The following is a 21,080-nucleotide window of genomic DNA, read 5'->3' on the forward strand; positions in this document are numbered from 1 at the left end:
ACAAGGGGATGCCCAGGAACCACCCCTCCCTCATCCTGCATATAACAAGGGATGACTGTATACCATTACGGTGCACCTCTAGTAACATGCTTTTGTATAGTAAGGTCCCATGGTGTGGCATAGACCACATAGGACGTCTGTAATTCCTTTCTTAGAACATGGCATGTTTTAAATACATAGACATTTATGTTTGTACTAAGACTTATTCTTAAAATGTTTGAGAAATTAGTTTACTCTGGGCTTATACCAAATTCTTAAAAGACAATTAGGTTGGATTGTTGGGTACAATTTTTTTTAATATGCATGCTTATCGCAGTTTCCCATTTTGAATTGTACGTTTTAAAAACTGTTTGGGGGGGGGTAATCAATAACTGGCTGTTTACAGTCCTTGATTCCTTGTTTGAACTTTGCTTGATTCCCATTTTCTGTAAAGGAATCAGACATGAATAGATACTACTTAGAAGACAGGTTGTTTTGTTTTGGTGTTCTTTTTTGTGTGTGTGTGTTTTATTTTTAAATTCTATGTGTTTTTTTTTAAAAAAGCAATAAATCAAATATTGTATTGGATTACAGAATAGCTGTCTTTCCATTATTCCCCCTGCAAAACAGTGAGGGCCTGCCATGTTCTAGCCTCTTGCTAAAGTGCACAGTAGATTGTCTCTATTTTATTCTAAAAGTTAACAGGCTGTGTTGAAAAAAATTCTTAGTATTTCTTTTTTCTCTTCAGTCAACAGATTCTTGGGAGAAAAACAGGGACAGCATCTGTTCACAAAGTTACAATTAAAATTGATGAGAACGATGTTTCTAAGCCTTTACAGATTTTTCATGATCCTCCTTTGCCAGCTTCTGATTCCAAATTAGTAGAAAGAGCCATGAAGGTAAAAGATCTCAATATATTTTAATGTTGGTTTGATTAAATAAATATAATTTACCATTTATACTTAAAATTTTAGCACAAATTCTTTAAAATACCTTATTATTCCTAAAACTCTTTATGAAACTTGTTTTAAGTGGACATTATACTTCATTTGGTGGGTTTTTTTGATATCTGACACTATAACATGTAATTTTTAAGATGTTCTTTTAAATTTTATAATTTAGATCAGATGACCATTTTATTTTTAAGGTCTGGCATTTTAGCGTTATGATAACTGATGTATATAGTATTTTCATCTATACTCATCAAAATGTTAGCTATAGTTTTTAAGCTACCAATACCATATAAGTTAATTTTTAACTCAATACCATATAAGTTAATTTTTAACTTTATCTGAGTTTGCTTTCTTTTGACGGTTAACACTTAATCAATGCGATTCTAAAAGGAAATATCTTAAAGCACAATAATTTATTCTCAGGCTTTGAAAAAATGCTTATACATATGATTCTGTTCTTCTTATTTATGCAGATTGACCACTTATCAATAGAAAAACTCCTGATTGATAGTGTCCATGCAAGAGCTCATCAGAAGCTCCAGGAACTGAAGGCCATTCTTAGAGGCTTCAATGCCAATGAAAACTGTAGGTACTTTTAAGTTGACATTTCTGTTTTTCTTTTGTTTAGTATGCATTTTTATTTTATGAATAACCTTTCTCAATATTACCTTTTTCCTGATATACTGCTTTTGTTGTGGAAGCTGGGTATTTCTGCATTTTAACTTGTGATCTACCAAACTTGTCCTAATTTTTTCCTTATTTTCTTCTTACTCATTTAGCTTGGGCTCATTTTTGAAATATTCGCATATTGTCTCTCTCTTTTTTTTTTTTTTTTTGAGGCAGAGTCTCACTCTGTTGCCTGGGCTAGAGTGCCATGGCATTGGCCCGGCTCACAGCAACCTCAGACTCCTGGGCTCAGGCAATCCTTCTGCCTCAGCCTCCCGAGTAGCTGGGACTACAGGCATGCGCCACCATGCCCGGCTAATTTTTTCTATATATTTTTAGTTGTCCAGCTAATTTCTTTCTATTTTTAGTAGAGACGGTGTCTTGCTCTTGCTCAGGCTGGTCTCGAACTCCTGAACTCAAAGGATCTGCCTGCCTTGGCCTCCCAGAGTGCTAGGATTACAGGCGTGAGCCACTATGTCCAGCCCGCATATTGTCTCTTTATAAAACATTTTTTCTATGAAATGGAAGCCATTTTAACATTTTAATATGAATCATCTTTTAGTTTTTCTTCAAACGATAAAGCAGAATTGCAAATACTTATAATGTATTTATAAAATATACCTCTTTGAAGCAGGATTTAATCCTTTTTTAAAAAAATTTTTTGAATTGTTAATACATTAACAGGGTTCAAAATAAATGCATAGAAACACACATAGTGAAAAAGCCTCCCAGTTTAATCACTAGTAAGTGTATTCAGAGCTTTGAGAGACAATCTTTTAGAAAGTAAAACCTTTCATTCTAGGAATATAGTTTCACAACATCATAATAAGCATATTCACTCTCCCTGCCCCCAATTGTTTTGGGCCATGCTTACCTTGTGCCCAAAGTGCATAGTCTTTAATTAAGTGAGATGATGTAAGTAAAGTGCCTTGTAAGTAGGAAGTCTTAATAGTGCTAGTAATAAAGGTACTGCCTTTCATCATCACAGAGCCCAGCTCAATCCATTATACTTAAAAGAGCAGCTTTTTAGGTATGTACTAGTAAGCCTGGATTAAAACCACTTTGACAAAGTAGATAAAAATTCTGCTTGAAGAAAAGACAGAAAAATAAATTTGTATTTGGAATACATATTCATTCAAGAAAAGTGAAAGATTAGAGGTGAAAAAGGGTCTAAGACAAGCCAAAGCATTAGCTTATATTTTTAGAGACTTAAGGAGAGGGGTAGCTTAATTTAACAAAAATGTGAATATAAGCCTTAAAAAAGAAAGAAAGGATGTGCCAGAAATCTGGTGAATGTATTGGTTAAATCTGTCTTGGGATGGGGCATGTCCACTAGCTTCATCAAGGTTTAACATTAGATTCATCAGCACTTAATTAATTATGAGCTTCAGACTATTCTTCCCCCCTTTTAATCCCTCAAAGATGTTTAATACAGACCTAAAAATTATGATCAGAAAGTATAATTGAAACTCTCATTGGGGTTAGAAAGGCCACTACCCCCTTCTTTGTTCATTTTTTCTTAACAGCTTTAAGAATTCACATACAATTACCTCATTCAGTGGTTTTTACTATATTCAAAGAGTTGTGCAACCATCACCACAATCTAATTTTAGAACATTTTAATCATTACAGAAAGAAACCTTGTACCCATTAGCAGTAGCCACTCCCCCTTTTCTCTATCTTTCTTTCCCTGGCTTTCTCTCACACACACAACACACAAACATACACACACACACCCCCCACCCCACCCCACTCCTGGCAATCACTAATCTACTTTCTGTCTCTGTAGATTTGCCAATTTGGATATTTCCTATAAATGAAATCATATAATGTGTGGTCTTTTGCATATTTTTAACATACTGTTTTTGAGGTGCATCCATGTTATAGCATGTTTCAATACTTCATTTTTATTGTCAAATAATCCATTGTATGGATATACCACATTTTGTTTATCCATTCATCATTGATGGACATTGGGGTTGTTTTCCCTTTTTGGCTATTATGGATAATGCTGCTGTGAACACTCGTGTCTAAGTTTTTGTGTAAACATATGTTTTCATTTCTCTTGGATGTATACCTAGGAGTGTGATGGCTAGGTTGTGTGGTTACTCTTGGTTTAAACTTTTTTTTTTTTTTTTTTTTTTGAGACAGAGTCTCGCTCTGTTTCCCAGGCACTCCAACCTTGGCGTCAGCCTAGCTCACAGCAACCTCAAACTCCTGGGCTCAAGCGATCCTCCTGCCTCTCAGCCTCCCGAGTAGCTGGGACTACAGGCATGCGCCACCATGCCCGGCTAATTTTTTTTTTATAATTTTAGTTGTCCAATTAATTTCTTTCTATTTTTAGTAGAGACGGGGTCTCGCTCTTGCTCAGGCTGGTCTCGAACTCCTGAGCTGAAACGATCCGCCCGCCTCGGCCTCCCAGAGAGCTAGGATTACAGGCGTGAGCCACCGCGCCCGGCCTCTTGGTTTAAACTTTTGACATGTTTCATACCACTTTACAATCCCACCAGCAGTGTAGAAGGGTTCCATTTTCTCCACACCCTCACCAACACTTGTTACAGTCTGTCTTTTTCTTCTAGCCATCCTACCGGGTGTGAAGTAATATCTTATTGTGGTTTTGACTCGGATTTCCCTAATGATTATTGAGCATCTTTTTATATATCTTCTTTGTAGAAATGTTTATTCAGATCCTTTGCCTATCTTTATAATTGGGTTATTTATCTTTTTATTTGTTGACTTATAAGAGTTCTTTATATAATCTGGATACAAATCCATTTTAATACATCATGATTTGCTAGAATTTTCTCCCATTCCATGTGTTGTCTTTTCTTTGTGGTATCATTTGCAGTGCAGAAGTTTTTAATTTTGATGATGTCTAATTTATCTATTTTTTCTTTTATTGATTATGCATTTGTTATCATACCTAGGAATCCATTTCCTAAACCTGAGGTTGTGAAGAGATACTCCTGTGTTTTCTTTTGAGAGTTTTACATTTAGCTCTTACATTTAGACCTGTGATTCATTTTGAGTTAATGTTTGTGTATGATGTGAGGTAGAACTGCATTTTTTTGTATGAGGATATGCAGTTTTCCCGGTAACATTTGTTGAGGACTTTTTTCCCCTATTTAATTGTATTGTCACCCTTGTTGAAATTCCCATTTTTCCTGGCTACTTGGAAGGCTGAGGTGGGAGGATCCCTTGAGCCCAGGTGTTCTAGTCCAGCCTGGGCAATACAACAAGACCCCGTCTCTTTTTTTTAAAAAAAAAAATTCCCCTCTTGTTTTTAAAGATGTTGAGCATTTTACAATCTTAACTTTTTGTAGTTTTTCTTGTTTCTAATTTTTCAAAATAGTAAAATTCTAAAATTTCATTTGTTGTGATTCCAGAAAATAGGAATTTGTAATCTTTTGATAGGCTCTGGTTTGTTTTAGTATTATCTGTAAACAAGGTTTAGTAAGTAAAAAAACAACAACAAAAACAAAATGCTTCCATAGGAAAAAAAAAAAAAAAAAAAAACTCGGTATGATTGCCCAGGGAATATTTAAATTACTTTGAAAAATAAACTCTGAGCATGTTTTCATAGGAATGGTTTCATGCACCAGTAATCTGAGTTCTGAAGATTTCTCTTTAGCGGTATTTTGTAGAGATGTCACTGCCTGGGTAGTCAGAAGATCTGAATTCAGCTTCATGCTCTTGAACAAAGTCATTCTTTGGGCCCCGTTCTCCTCATCTGTAATTTGAAGACATTAGTCTAGGCTCTTCCTTGATCTCTAACTCTAGTAGGAGTATGCCACAGCAGTGGTTTTCAAGCCTTAGGTGTTTGTAGAATCCTAGGTGTTAGAGAAAGGTGCCTCAGGGACTATGATTTGAGGGGGATGGAGAAGCTTGCATGTGTGATTGGTTCCCCTAGTCCTGCTTTAATCAGGAGAGTTCTGCAAATGAGGACTGCTAGAGGAAAGGGTCTGCTGACCCACCATTTTAGGGCATGTGTTTTAACTTTTAAATCAATGTTCATGCATTTATACTCTTCATATAGTCTTACTTGATCCTTTGTGTGATGGGAAAGCATGCTTTATTTAGTAAGTTTCTTTACTGGGACCAAGGACTATAGTTTGTTCTTGGAATTCCTTAGTGCATCAGTCCCCAACCTCTTTGGCTCCAGGGACCGGTTTCATGAAGACAGTTTTTCTGTGATGGGGAGGGGATGGTTTTGGGATGATTCAAGTGCATTACATTTATTGTGCACTTTATTTCTAGTATTATTACATTGTAATATATAATGAAAGAATTATACAACTCATCATAATGCAGAATCAGTGGGAGCCCCTAGCTTGTTTTCCTGCAACTAGATGGTCCCATCAGGGGGTGATGGGAGACAATGACTGATCTAACAGGAGGTGGAGCTCAGGTGGTTATGTGAGAAATGGGGAGCTGCTATAAATACAGATGAATCGTTGCTAGCTCACCCACTTGCTACTCACCACCTGCTGTGTGTTCCTGTTCTTAAGAGGCCAATGACCAGTACCACGGACTGATACTGTACTGATACTGGTCCGAGGCCTTGGGGTTGGGGACCTCAGCCTTACTGCAACCACCTTTAATAGCTGGCTTTTCTTCCAACTCCTAACTGGAATAACCTGAGGAAATGAGTAGCTCAGAGAATGGAGCACTTCAAGAGAGGGCTAGGGGAATGCACAAGACTGCAGGTTTTGGACAGCCCAGGTGGCAGTGTGTGGTTTTGTAGGGGTGGGAATGGCTTAGGAAGAGGAGGCAGGAATTTGGAGAGAAGTTCAAAAAGGCAGTGCAGGGCACTGAAAGTAACTTGAGATGTGGCCCAGTTTGCAGCAGTTCCTTTTCTGTGAGACATAGTCTTGGTCTGTCGCCCCAGGTAGAGTGCAGTGGCATCATCATAGCTCACTGCAACCTCAAGGCTCAAGTGATCCTCCTGCTTCAGCCTCCCCAGTAGCTGAGACTACAGGCACACACCATGATGCCCAGCCAATTTTTTCTATTTTTTGTAGAGAAAGGGACTTGCTCTTGCTCAGGCTGGTCTGGAGCTCCTGAGCTCAAGCAATACTCACGCCATGGCCTCCTAGAGTACTAGGATTACAGGCGTCATCAGCCACTGCACCTGGCCGTCTTTTTTATTTTTATTTTTTTTTTAAAGCCAGGGTGTTGCTCCCTTGTGTTGTATTTGACCTGTCAGCGCCAGTAATCAGGGCATCATGATCAGTTTGTAAGCTGTGAACCACACACTGCCATTCCTAATTGGGCTTAGTTGTTTCTCTTTAGTCTTTACACTTTGTATTACTGTCTATTGGTCCATTCCTCATCTTGTCCTCAATAAATGTTAGGGAGAAATAAAACATATGTATATATTCTTGCTAGAGGAAAAAGCAGCAAGTCCTATCATTTTGCACTGCCTTTAATTCCCCTTCCTTTATTTTCTTTATAGGTTTTCCCATTTTGGGGCACTTTAAAACCCATTGCCTCTAAATACTTTAGGGCCTTGTATATTTTATTTTCTGTAAAGAAAAATATAGATGTTGGTGGTCATAAAATATATTTATTGGTATACATCAAATTCCTATCTTTTGGACTATGTTCTCTGTATTCTCTGATGCCCTATTTTTCTAAGAATTCTCAATTTCGATAATTAGATTGAAATTATAATTGTTATGTTATCCCAATTCCCAGAACTAGTTTTACTTCACTGCTACACTTTAGAAATGGTTTTGCTTTAATGAATATGTTCCTACTCCATTAGGAATTATAACAGTATCGAAATGTTTTAAAAATCAGCAACCCTGTTTCAAATCTTTAGTAACTTTTTATTACACTAACATAGTAAGTTCAGCAAAACATCACTGATTGGAACTAATTCGTAACACTGATCTGAATTATAAAATATTATAAAAGAAATTTCCTATTTGTACCCCTTTTGTTTTTTCAGGTGAGAATTCTGCTGTGCCTGCATGTTAAACATTTATATACATATATGTGTTAGATATACAGGTTGAGTGTCCCTTATCCGAAATGCTTGGTACCAGAAGTGTTTCGGGTTTTGGAATATTTGCATTTGTACTTACTGGTTGAGCATCCCAAATCTGAAAATCCAAAATCCAAAGTGCTCTAACTAGCCTTTGAATGTCATGTCAGCACTCCAAAGGCTTTGGATTTTAGGTTTTCAGATTTGGGATACTTAACCTGTACTCGAAAGCAATTTATTTTTATCTAATTAAATATGTCTCCTGCAATCTTTTACTTTACTAATTTGTTTGGTAATTTGTTTGTGTAGACAGTGTCAACGGTAATGTCACCCATTTGAATTCTTGAAAATTCCTAAGAGGTTTTGGTTTGTTTCTTTGATTCATAAAGGAATATAGATATGTACGTTTTTTGAGCACTTTGCTTTTTAAAGCACCTTCACAAACTTGTCGTTTCTTCCTCTGAACGACCTGTGACATGGAGGGGAAGGTGTTTGTGGTCCTTGTTTGACAAAGTAGCACGGAGAAGTCACACCTGGTGGAAGACTTGCATCAGCACTCTCTGCAGTCTGCCCACCCCCCACCCTGGCCCCGTCTACCTTTTTTTGTCTGTGCTGTAGCTTTGGAGGAACTTGGTGACAAGAAGAACATATTCCTTTTACAACCTCTCAATCTGATCAGCACTTAATGTGTTTTCAATGCTTTGCTCATTTACTGGATTTTTTTTTATACCAACTTGTGGGATTAAGGGAAAAGTTAATTGGGCCTGGTGGAAATACTATGAAACTTTAGATCAAATATATTGTCAGCTTTGGGGATTTGTGTTTAGCAATTGCCTACATTCTTATTTTATCTGTGACTGGAAAATGAGGTACACAAATGACTTGAAAAACATTCTTTTCCTATATAATCAATAGTGTTTAATAGTTTTCAAGTGTTTCTTTAAGCACTCAGGCTCTAACTGCCAGAAAATCTCTTTTTATGAAGAATGGCATTGAAAATTATTAGGCCATACATGAAATTTATTTGGTTTACCAAACAATTTTCTCCCCATTATATCAAGAAGAAAATCCTTAAAAATTAACTTATTAGTAACTACCAAATGAAAGTATAAAACTAGAACTCAGCTCACTGATGGGGTTGAATTTTTACTAGCTATTTTAACCCATTTTAAGGAATCTTGGATTTTTTTTTTTTTTTTTGCTGTAGTATTTGAGACAGGTATGTTTGTTTCAGGTCAAGTTGAAAATTACATTCTTCCTTTTGAGCTACTAATTGACATAATAGTAGTATTCTAAATTTTACAAAATCATGTTTTTCCTCTAACATTCAGGATCCTCCAATAGTTGGTTTGTTTATACTTACTAAGAAATAATTTTTCTGGAAAATATTTAGATAGAAAAGTAATTTTTAATTCTTAACTATTCAGCTTCTATAGAGACAGCACTTCCAGCTCTTGTTGTTCCCATCTTGGAGCCCTGTGGTAATTCGGAGTGTCTGCACATTTTCGTAGATTTGCATTCTGGAATGTTCCAGTTGACGCTTTATGGACTTGGTAAGTTACTAAATAATATAATCACTCAATATAAGAAAAAATATTTTTAACAAAAGCCAAATATTTTTAAATATTTTATTTTTTAAAGTAAAAATTTTCTACTATTAGGTATTAGAGGGGGTGATGTATGCAGTGTTAAAAGTAGGTATGGAATTATAACTCTGGCTGATGGCACTTCCTTGGGCCCTATTTTAACTCTACTTTGAATTTTCTTGTACCAGAAGTTAAACTTCCCAATATAAAATGCGTTCATGTTTTTCGTTTGTAAAAGCAGTAATGCTGATGGTTGGTGTTTTTTAGGTTAACTTATCTATCTAGTAGCTCAGTATCTATTTTACCACTAATAATAGTTGGATGATATGGAAATGACTACAAGGGATTCTAATGTCATTTATGGCTAAAGAACATCTTTATGACAGTAGAAACATCTAAGATGACTTGGGGTACAGAGCCCTAGAGGAAAGGATTTTTTTCTGGCTTAAACACAATAGAAATTAAAGTCTGATTTCTTTCTAACTTGTTTTGTTACTGGATTGGTGTTCTGAAATGATGAAATACTAGGAACTTAGTCTTTTTATATTGCTACTGGAACATCGTTCTTGAATATATTAGCACATTTGCCATTTGAAATTAATGTTAAGCTAGGCAGATTGAAAATAAAGGGTTTCTTGGTTATATTGCATGGCTGTTTTTCTATGGGCTGCTCATGGCAAACTAGATTCATTACTTTGAATGACATCACATTTATGATGGCTAAATGGCACATTTGTGAATTCTTTTAACTATGATTCCAAACCAACAAGGCAATTTTTTTAAAATTTTTCCTTTAACTGTTTTTCTGATTATTAACATAGTACATACTCAGATAAAAATGTGAACACATAATAATGAGAAAAGCAGCAGAAAATAGTCTTTTAGGGATGTATGTTTGTCTTAGCAGCTCGAGCCATAACCAAATACCATAGATGAGTGGCTTAAATAACAGAAGTTTATTTTCTCATAGTTTTGGAGATTAAAAATTCAAGATCAAGATACCAGCATGGTTGGTTTCTGGTGAGAGCTCTCTTCCTGGCTTGTAGATAGTGACCTTCTCACTGTGTCTTCACATGGGTGGGAGAGCAAGCTCTCTGGTGTCCCTTCTTACAAGACTACTAATCCTAAAGGCCCTACCCTCATGACCTCATCTAAACTAATTACCTCCCAAAGGCCCCTTCTCCAAATTAGTATCATATTGGGGGTTAGGGCTTCCAACATATGGATTTTGGGGAGACACAGTTCACTCCTTAAGAGTGAAATTCTTCTTATTTTTTCTATACTTTTTTTTCATTAGTTGGAATCATTTTGTGTCTCGCTTTTTTGCTCAATATTCTATTTGTTAGTACTTTCTGGTGTCATTAAAAATTCTAAAAGCGACATAATCAGCAAGCCAGTCTTCAGCCAACAGCTCTTGCATATGCCAGAGACCATTTGTGTTTATTAGTAAATAAACATTTAAGTGGAGTTTTTTAGTTTTTATAATTTTTAAGGTTCTAAGTCCAGTCATACTAGGAGTTTTAAATACTTAAAATTTAAAAATATTAATTAACTGGACTAAAAGTTTGGGGAAATAAATATAGGCAAAGAATTAATTCATGTATTTGTTACTTGTTCTTTCTCCCAGTGTACATTTGCTATTAATTAGTTATCTTATCTATAACTCTCCCTAAATGTTAAAGAGGGAAAACAAATTAGGTTGGTTTATACCTAATGATGCATTTAATTAAGTTTTTCTCTGACTCAAAAATAATGTGATTTTCTGCCTAAAATAATTTTCATTTAAGTTTTAGGCTACCTAGATAAAGATATGTTTCTCGTGTAAGCAATTACTTAATGAAGTGCTTTATTTTGTAGACCAAGCCACTCTGGATGACATGGAGAAGTCTGTGAATGATGATATGAAACGGATCATTCCCTGGATTCAGCAACTTAAGTAAGCTTATTTATTTAGCTCAAGACTAAAACTGGAAACTTATTTGGACAAGATATATTTCCTTTCTATCATTACTCTTGATCAGTCACTGTCCTTTTGGGTTATGACATGAAACTTGAGTGCCTTTTGGTACCTTAGAATCTAAATTCTCTTGGAATAGATCCAAGATGGCAGTGCCTCATATCAAATTCGCCTCTAGAACAAATAGAGGTGTGAAGGGCATGACATTCAACTTTCATCCTTGCCACATTTTCTTATGTACAAGCACTTTTCAAATCACGAACACAATGCATTTTATTGTACCAAGTGTTTTATGTAATAGAGTCTTATTTGTTCTTATCCAGGATAATCTTCATGGTATGAATCTACCAGCTGACATTTTCAGAATAGTCATTTCTGCTTCTCTAATACTGTCATTCAGTTTGTCTCAAAATCCTTTGAATGCTTCACACTGTTAAACTAAATAAAATTGAAAACGAAGCTAGAGATAATTCGGTGGGGTTTCATTACCACCCTGGTACACAAAGGTACCCTTATGGCAACTCTAACAAATTCTCTTTTAAAATTAATAAATAAAAATTCCAAGGATAAAAATAAATTTCAGAGATTGAAACCAAAACTGACAAATGGAGAAGGGGTAGGGGGAAGGCTAGAAGACCAAAACATTTTTAAAAAGACTATTTAGTGGGATCTATTGTTTTTGTAAGCTTTTTGCCTCCTCATTCTCCTTTTTCCAATTTTGGTTTTATAAATATTTGAAGAATTCAATATAATCAAGTAAATTTTTCACTAACAGGCAAGATTTTTAATGCCAGTAGATAGATAATATACGAACCTTTTTTTTTTGGAGGAGCTGTTTATCTGTTTAAAGAAAAAATAGTCATTAATCTGGATAACAATTTCTAAAATTTTTAGTGTTTTAGCATCATTTTTATACATTTGGGTTAAACAAGGAAGGTTTAAATATCTGTGTCATGCTTTATAATTCGCATCTTGCATAACTTGAAGTTGTTTATCAGGTAATTCCAGCTATCAGAAATATAAACTAAAATCAGAAAGCTAAGTCCCAAAAGCCTTTAACTTATCAAAATGTGTGTCTGTACTTAAACTCACACAATTTATTTATAAGAAACGTCCTGTAATTGTCACTTATAAATAGTCCTTCTCAAATGGCATATGGTGAATGACCAACTTTATCACTGATCTATCATGGGACATTAATTTTTTTCAAACTACCTTGAGGTATAATTTACATACCGTACAGTCCATCCATTTTAAGTGTACAATTCAATGATTTGTAGTAAAGTTTTTTGCAGCCATCACCACAATCCAGATTTAGAACATTTCCGCCACCCTAAAGAGATGTCCATTTATAATTAAGAACCATTCCCAGCCCCAGACAAGTATGAATCTGTTTTCTGTTTCTGTAAATCTGCCTTTTCTGGACATTTCATATAAGTGGAATCATAAAATATGTGGTCTTTGTGACTGACTTGTTTCACTTTGCATAGTGTTTTCAAGGTCCATCCATATTGTAGCAGGTATCAGTACTTCATTTCTTTTTATGGCTGAATAATATTCCACTGTACGGATATACCACATGTTCTTCATCCATTCATCAGTTGATGAACGTTTGGGTTGTTTTCACATTTTGGTTATTATGCATAATGCTACTGTGAACATTCATGTGCAAGTCTGTGTGTGGAATTAATGTTTTCATTTCTCTTGGGTAGACATGTAAGGAGTGGAATTGCTAGGGCATACAGTAAATTTGTTAACTTTTAAAAGAAGCTGCTAAACTGTTTTCCACAGTGGCTGTGCCTTTTACAGTCCCATCAGCAATGTGTGAGGCTTTCCATTTCTTTACATTCTTGTCAGCACTTGTTACTGTCTTTGAATATAGACATCCTAATGAGTGTGAAGAGGTATTTCATTGCGATTTTAATTTATACTTCCCTAATGACTAATTATATTGAGCATCTATTCAAGTGATTACTTTTTTAAATAATATGCAACAAAAACAAATTCTAGAAAAAAAATGAAATGAAAGAACATGTACAAAATATAAGCCCTAATGTTTTTATTAGAGTCAATAGATATAAAATTACACTTTAATAAATATAATCAGAACAAACATGAAAAAAGAAAATTATAGGAACTGCACATTCTTCATTGAAGTGTACATATAGGCAATTAATATAGAAAATCATTTATTTTAGACTTTTTTTTTATTCCACAGAATCATACAAAACATAAAGTCAAGAGTGAAATTTTTATTTTTAATTTTTAGAGACAGGGTCTTGCTCTGTCACCCCAGTTGGAATGTAGTGGTGCCATCATAGTTCACTGCAGCCTCTCGAAGTCCTGGGTATTTCAAGCGATCCTCTTGCCTCAGCCTCCCAGGTGGCTGGACTGCAGGCACACGCCACCATGCCTGGCTAATTTTTCCTTTTCTTTTTTGTAGAGACAGGGTCTTACTCTATTGCTCAGGCTGGCCTCAAACTCCTGGCCTCAAGCAGTCTTCCCACCTCGGCCTCCCAAAGTGCTAGAATTACAGGCATGAGCCACCACACCTGGGCCAATGTTTAGAATTTTTAATGTGACTAATGAGCTTGTTTCTTGCTTGTTGTAACTTTTCTGGGTTGGATTAATGATAATGCTAATCATGAGAGATAATGTATATCTTAACTGTTCCTATGTTTTTCTTTTAATAACATACATAGTAGAGATACTCTCAGAAGGGTATATTGATGAGAATTGAAGTAGAAATTTGAAAGCAGTTAACTTTTATCCAGAATGAAGCTAGTGATGGTATATTTTCAACATTTATCTTCATTCCTTCATCAGTAGCCAGTTCTAGCATTTGATCCTGTAAAGTTGTAGTTAAATTTGTCTTTCAATGAAAAAATTGTTTTCCAGATTGTATACACTTTTGGGTAACAGTTGACAAACTACCCTTAAAATGTCATGTATTATTATAACATGGCTTTACTACGTGTTTCTTGTATACAGTTTGTATCACATGCAGCTCCCCACACAAATGCAACAGCACATGAACCGATCAATACCCTATTCATCAAGACAAGTCTTCTGATTATGAGCTTGGATGTTGTGGCATTGTTATGTTGCTGTGAAGATTCTTATTTTCTGTAGTAATTTCATTGTGCTTCAGTGAGTTTGTGAACCAGACATTTTATCCCTTTTTTACATTTTATTATATGGTATCATAGCCCCAAAGATAGATAATCAAATAAGTCAAATAAAAGATTTATTTGATTGCTTTTTACTGTAGTAAAAGCATCAAAGTGAAATCTGGCAGCTTACCTGAAAAGGAGGAGGGAAAGAAGTTCATTAATACTTACTAGCACCTGCTAGGTATATTAGATACTTTATACATACACAGTGTAAAAACTGAGGCTATTCCAGTGATACCAGAAAAAACATAAAAACTGGGGCTATTCCAGTGATGCCAGAAAAATAAGGTACTTTTTGTACTTACATTGTTTTGTTTTGTTTTATGAACACATGGCATTTTATAAAGCAGCAATCCCCAACCTTTTTGGCACCAGGGACCAGTTTCATGGAAGACAATTTTTCCATGGCTGGGGGTAGAGGGGGAGGTGGTGATGCCTGGCCCTGTTTTCCTAACAGGACATGGACCGGAACTGGGCTGAGGCCTAGGGGTTGGGGATAGCAGTTATAAAAAATGTCGAAATTAATTTGTGCTGTCTTTAAACCATAGTAAATCTGTCATTCCGTATAATAAACTAATATAATGTCTTGGCCTTATAGTTAATTTTACCTTATAACTAGTCAGAATCATTCATGTTGCAGTTTAAACTAGAACTAACAGTCCAATATAAAAGTATTCAGAAGTGATTCATCATTATGGTCATGTGTCCTTTTATCCAGTTAAATTTCAGTTAACTGGGTTTTTTTCGTGGTCTTTATAAATCAGTAGCACACAGATAATCAGAAAAGTCTGTAATTTTACGTGGTTTATTTTTTTTAATTCAGGTTTTGGCTCGGACAACAACGTTGCAAACAATCTATAAAACATCTGCCTACAATAAGCAGTGAAACATTGCAGCTTTCCAATTACTCAACTCATCCAATAGGAAACCTTTCTAAGAATAAGCTGTTCATTAAACTTACCCGCCTTCCACAATACTACATTGTAAGTATGCAAAGGGGTGGTTTGAGGTGATTGAGTTCAGTAATTCTATTCTTGAATCATTAATTATTTAATTTGTAAATGAATTTTATTGAAAATTTGACTTTGATATAATGATTCTTATCAAAGAATCATTATAGATAGAGGTGGGGAAAAGAGGAAAGTCATGTCTCAGTTGGGGAATATAAGGTATACTCCCATCCGTTACTCAGAATCTCTCCTGTAGTAAGGCCTAGTTTCTGATTGGAATGAGACATCTTCTCTGTAAGAAGAAAAAATTTGAGAGCAACTGCTATGAAGGTTTGGAGATGTTTTGTCTCTCTTCCTGCCTCCTTTCTCACTAGCCTCCCTTCCTCCCCGCACAAGAAAGCATTACACTGATGATGTACCTCAGGAAATGGAAAAAAAGTAAAGTGGACACTTTTGGTGTCCATTTTGGAGATGTTTTGGTGTCAGATAAATTCATTTGGTTTCAGTTGAATATTAACTTGCCTAATGCAGCTTTTTAAATGTGGACTGGCAGAAGTAGATTTATTTTCTCATTCTTAATTGATTGAAGGCATATTCCATTTTATTGATTGCGTGTATCTTTCAGTGTACAGTAAGGTCCTTTCTTACTCCTTTTCACTCTTTCTAGGTGTTTTCCAGTTAGTTTCTTTGAGCTGTTTGAATTGATGAAAATTTGTAAGCATTTGAAATATGACCTCACCCCGAATATATTTTCTTGCTTATAGAAACTTCTGTATAAACCAAGTAGATACTTTTGGCTAAGAATCTAAGATACTTAAACATTTTCAATTCAAGATTGTTGGTTGAAGGTAATGGGAGTGAATTTTAAAACACCAGCTGTGGCACTAGATTTGGTATACCACCAAAGGCTATTGTTTCAGTTCTCAGCTTGTTTGGTCTCCATATGAAATGATAATGCAGAATATATGCATTATAACCAAAAAACTATGAACGTACAAAGATCTCTTGTACTTAGCCACATACAAAATAAAATTAAAATGGTTATAATTTATTATTTTCTGACCTTATTTAGCATCAACAAACAACCAAGCTTTAGTGTCAATGACCAGCGATTTATTAAAAAGCAGTAATTTGTTTCATGTGGTTTAGACCAAAACTGAATGTAGGTTACTCTCCATCTTCCAGATTTATCACTTAGATATGATACATTCATAGAAGTGGAAAGAACTACTACCGATGGACATTAAGAGGAACAGAGGAAAGGCTTGCTGCAGTTGATTTCCCTTTCAGTGTCTTTCTGCCATTTTACTTTTTCTGGTTAGCTTTATTGAGGTATAATTTACATACAATAAAAATTAAGACTTCTTAGTATGAGTTTTGGTAAATGCATACCAGCTATGTAACCTCCATCTCAATTAGGACACAGAACAAATCCGTCACCTCCCAAAATTCCCTCACATTGCCCCTTTACAACCCCCGCCCCCAACCAGTAACCACTGACCTGTTTTCTGTCTCTATAGTTTTCCCTCTCAGTCTAGTTTCTTTCACTCAGCATACCTTTGACATTCATCCATGTCGTGTGTATAATAGTTCTTTCCTTTTATTGCTGAATAGTATTCTATGGTGTAGATATACCACAATTTGTGTTTTATCAGCCATTCATTGAAGGACATCTGGGTTGTTTCCAGTTTGGGTCAATTGTGCCTAAAGCTACTATAAACACTTGTATAATAGATTTTTGTGTGAACATAAGTTTTCGTTTTTTTTTTTTTTTTTTTTTTTTGATAAGTAACTAGGAGCGGTGGTGTTGGGTCATATGATAAGTGTGTGTGTGACTTTATTAGAAAATGCCATACTGTTTTCTAAAGTGATGTATCATTTTGCATTCCCACCAGCAATGTATGGGAGTTCTAGTTGCTCCTCATTCTTGCCAACAATTGGTATTATAAATTTTTTTTAAATTTTAAGCATTCTGATAGGTTTGTGGTGGTATCTTACTGTAGTCTTCATTTATACTGTCGTAATGTCTGAGGATGTTAAGCATTTTTCATGTGCTTACTTGCCATCTGTATATCTTCTTTGGTGAAGTGTCCATTTTACTTTTTTTCCGTTTCCTGAGGTACATCATCAGTGTGATGCTTTCTTGTGTGGGGATGAGGGGAAGTTAGCGAGAAGGGAGACAGGAAGAGAGACAAGAAAGAGGTGTTGGTGAGGAGTTTTGCTCATGGCATTTATTTCTGTCACTAAAAAGTATTTAGAGGACTTTTCTTAAATTTTAGCTAGACCCTGTAAACAGTATGCTGGTATAGTGGGTAAGAGCAAGGTCTCTGGAGGCAAACTTCTGGGATCAAAGCATGAGTCCATCACTTATTAGCTGTGTGACCTTGGGCAATTAACCCACTTTTTTGCACCTCAGTTTCCTGATCAGAAAAACAAAGATAATAATACCTAATTCAAAGGCTATTGGGAGGATTAAATGTGTTAACATATGTAAAGTACTTAGGACAGTACCCAGCACATAGTAAGCTCTGCATCAGTGTTAACTGTCATTGAGGTTGTTCTCCTCACAATGACCATATTTTTCAGTTGAAAAATCAAAGATTTATTTTTACGCATTTCCAGGTATGAGAGATAGTTGTTATTTTTCTCTGTCTTATTAATGTTTTTAAGATGTTTGAATGGTTAAGGGAGACAGCAGGGCAATTTAAAATAGACACCATTCCAGAAAACCTAGCAGACCCATTAAACTTAGGCATAAATGAATATCAAGAACACTTAATGCTAATAGTTTAAATGCTCCATTTGCTATACTTTATGGTTGCTTTTACTTTCATCATTCTTCTTTGGTCTCATCAATTTTTTGGAAAACAAATTATATATTTACTAGGAATGCTTTCTTTGACATCATGATTGATTTGTCCTTGTTTTTTAAAAAAAGACATCTACATTAGGTTTATAATTCTGAGCGTTACTTGATATAAGGAAGACAGTATCTGACACTTCTTGTTTCTCTGAGTCTTACTTCTGATTTGGGCCTTTTTAGGTTGTGGAAATGTTGGAGGTTCCTAATAAACCCACACAGCTGTCGTACCAGTACTACTTCATGTCTGTGAATGCTGGAGATCGTGACGACAGCCCTGTCATGGCACTGCTGCTGCAGCAATTCAAGGAAGACGTCCAGGATATGGTTTTTCGTACAAAAAGCGGGAAACAGACCAGAAACAGTACCAAGCGCAAGGTATGGAAATGAGCACAGAATTTGTGTGTATTAACTTTGTGTGTATTTACTTATTTTTAATATGGGAAGGAATTAGATACGGTTTTTAAGAGACTAGGCAGCAATAAGGCTTAAGTAACAATTGTCTACATTTTCCTGAAAATACCCCTCTTTTAATTAATAATTAATTATCCACCATTTTCCACAAGAGAACTTGTTAAGCACACAATATTTACTCCTAAACTACCAGTGTTGAGGTCAGTATTTGCTCAACAAACATTTGTTGAAAGAATATAATAACATTTGTTTCGGCTAATCCCGAGCTTTATTTCAATAGTTTAATCACTTTAATGAGTTATGTCACATGTACTTTTTTACCTACTTGCATTCTTTACTTAAATTCTAGTTGTCTGATGATCCGTGTCCAGTAGAATCCAAGAAAACCAAACGATCAGGAGAAATGTGTGCCTTCAATAAAGTTCTAGCTCACTTTGTTGCTATGTGTGATACAAATATGCCATTCGTAGGACTTCGGTTGGAGGTAATTTTTTGGAACAATTCTGGATACCCTAAATGAAAGAGTAATTTTTAAAATGTGTTGCTAAAGTTACATGGATTCCATTGGGAGAACCAGAATGGATGCAATCCTGTTTATTTTGGGAAGGCTGGGGTTGCAATCATAGCATCCCATGGTATATATGTAAAACATGATTTACATGTTTTACATGTAAAACTATTTCCTCTCTGATTCCAGATTCTGGGCCTTTTGTTCTTTTTGGAAATGGAAAGTAAATTCTTCCCAATTTAAAAAGAAATGGACAGCTTTTAAGAATTAACGTTTTTTATGTCTTTTAGTAGAAGCATTGTTTAAGCCTATCAGTGATGGTTAGTTGATAAAGATGTGGCTTATTTTTGCGTTGGTGAAGCTATGCATATTGCTTCAGCACTAATAAAACCGGGCTCTTTTCTGAGACGCAGATCAGAAAGAATATTAAACTAAACTTTTGTCACATGGAAGAAGCAATAGACATATACAGAATTAGTGTCTTTCAAGAATATACAATTGTCATATCCAGCATGATCCCAAACATGAAAGAGAGGTAACGGAACCTGTATTTTTTATATTTCCAAAAAGTGGTTTGGCCGAAGATTGAAAACCCTTCAAAAATGATACAGTATAACCCTAATTATTTCTCTCTAGTTTAAAGTTTTACTTTTCGTAAGCATCCCCTCCTTTGTAAGTTATTATAAATGAAGAATAGACCTGAAAATGTGGAAATAGACTTTTTCAGTTGGGCTAATGATGATGGCTTTGGGAAAACTTGTTGAAAATCACCTTCATGCTTTAGAACAGGGGTTGGCAAACTTTTTCTGTAAAGGGCCATATAGTAAATGCTTTAGACTTTGGGTCAACTAGTCTCTGTTATAGCTACTCAAATCTGCTGTTGTAGTGTGAACCAGCCATAGCTGATATTTAAAAAAATGAGAGTAGCTATATTACAATAAAACTTTAGACAGTGGGCTGAATTTGGCCCATGAGCTGTTGTTTGCTGTCCCCTGCTTTAGAGGGCTTTGGGATCTGCAGGCAGAGGATAAGGTTTGAAATTGTGAAGAGCCCATAGAAAAACCCAAGCCCAGAAACGGACACCTAAAAAAAGTACTCATGTCTTTGATGTCCCGTCTCCTAGAACTGTGAGCTTGATGAATATCTTCTTGTCTGGGTACTGGCCGTAACTCCTAAACTGTACAAAGTGTGTCCATGTTTCCCATGCGCTTGACTGTATTCTTGACTCCTTCATTGCGTCATTTGGATTGATTATATGACTGTCATTCAGTTACTACCTTTGCAATGGGAAAGGAGGACAGATAAATGGCGCCAGGGCAGCGCAATGCGTCTGTCTTCTCTCCCTCTACCCACAGGTCAGAATTTGTAAAAATGTGTCTCTGTAGGCCCACATAGGCTAAAGACTGTAGACATATGTCCTCTCTGTCCCCCTTCTCTGTATTCCTATACCTGTTATACACATAGGACACATAAGAACATTCTATAGTACTTGATTGAACTCAATCAACCTCTTAATACCTTACCTACCTTTTCTTCTCTCAGTGAAAATTCTAGCTATGTTAAAGACAAAAGCAAGCATATTTTTTGCTCAAAGTAATTTATAACAAGATGTGAATAACTAAACTAATCTTACCAGGGATGTTTATATCTTTGATAGAATAGCGGCAACATTTTTGAGCCATCCCACACTTCACTTCCTTTTAATCTGAACCCCTACTGCCTATTTGGTCAGCGGCTATTTTTCTAAACCTCTGCCTTTCCCAGGCCCAAAGAGCAGGGTTCACCCAAATACTTAGAGTTCCCTTAAACCCTTTCCAGAACAAGACGGGTATAAATAACCAATAGTGTGTCATAGAAGACCTGGGAATATCTGCCAAAGGCAAGCATTTCTTTGTTAGAGCAGATGACTTTCTGCCATACCTTAATAACTTACTGTTCCATGGAAAGGGTTTCAGACATTGTCCCTGCATTTACCTTTTTAACCCACTTTCTGAATCCTCCAATTGGGAAAGAGATCTTATTGGGTAAATGCACAAATTGGAATC

At 35.6% G+C, this 21,080-nt stretch overlaps 1 protein-coding gene across 1 annotated transcript in view; it reads left to right on the forward strand.

The window, feature by feature from the left end:
• The window catches only part of LOC105809041 (mediator of RNA polymerase II transcription subunit 14), a gene marked incomplete at its 3' end in the record, with an annotated part of 68,994 nt that overhangs the window by 19,302 nt on the left and 28,612 nt on the right, over window positions 1-21,080 (forward strand). Inside the window, exons 9-15 of the mRNA XM_012642800.1 lie at window positions 728-878; window positions 1,406-1,517; window positions 9,015-9,140; window positions 11,031-11,109; window positions 15,127-15,286; window positions 18,297-18,491; window positions 18,877-19,011. Of these exons, the coding sequence (XP_012498254.1) occupies window positions 728-878; window positions 1,406-1,517; window positions 9,015-9,140; window positions 11,031-11,109; window positions 15,127-15,286; window positions 18,297-18,491; window positions 18,877-19,011 (958 nt within the window). The remainder of the gene's footprint in view (window positions 1-727; window positions 879-1,405; window positions 1,518-9,014; window positions 9,141-11,030; window positions 11,110-15,126; window positions 15,287-18,296; window positions 18,492-18,876; window positions 19,012-21,080) is intronic.

This window comes from Propithecus coquereli, unplaced genomic scaffold, assembly GCF_000956105.1.
Source record: "Propithecus coquereli isolate 6110/MARCELLA unplaced genomic scaffold, Pcoq_1.0 Scaffold188, whole genome shotgun sequence".
In the NCBI taxonomy this organism is placed as follows: domain Eukaryota; kingdom Metazoa; phylum Chordata; class Mammalia; order Primates; family Indriidae; genus Propithecus; species Propithecus coquereli.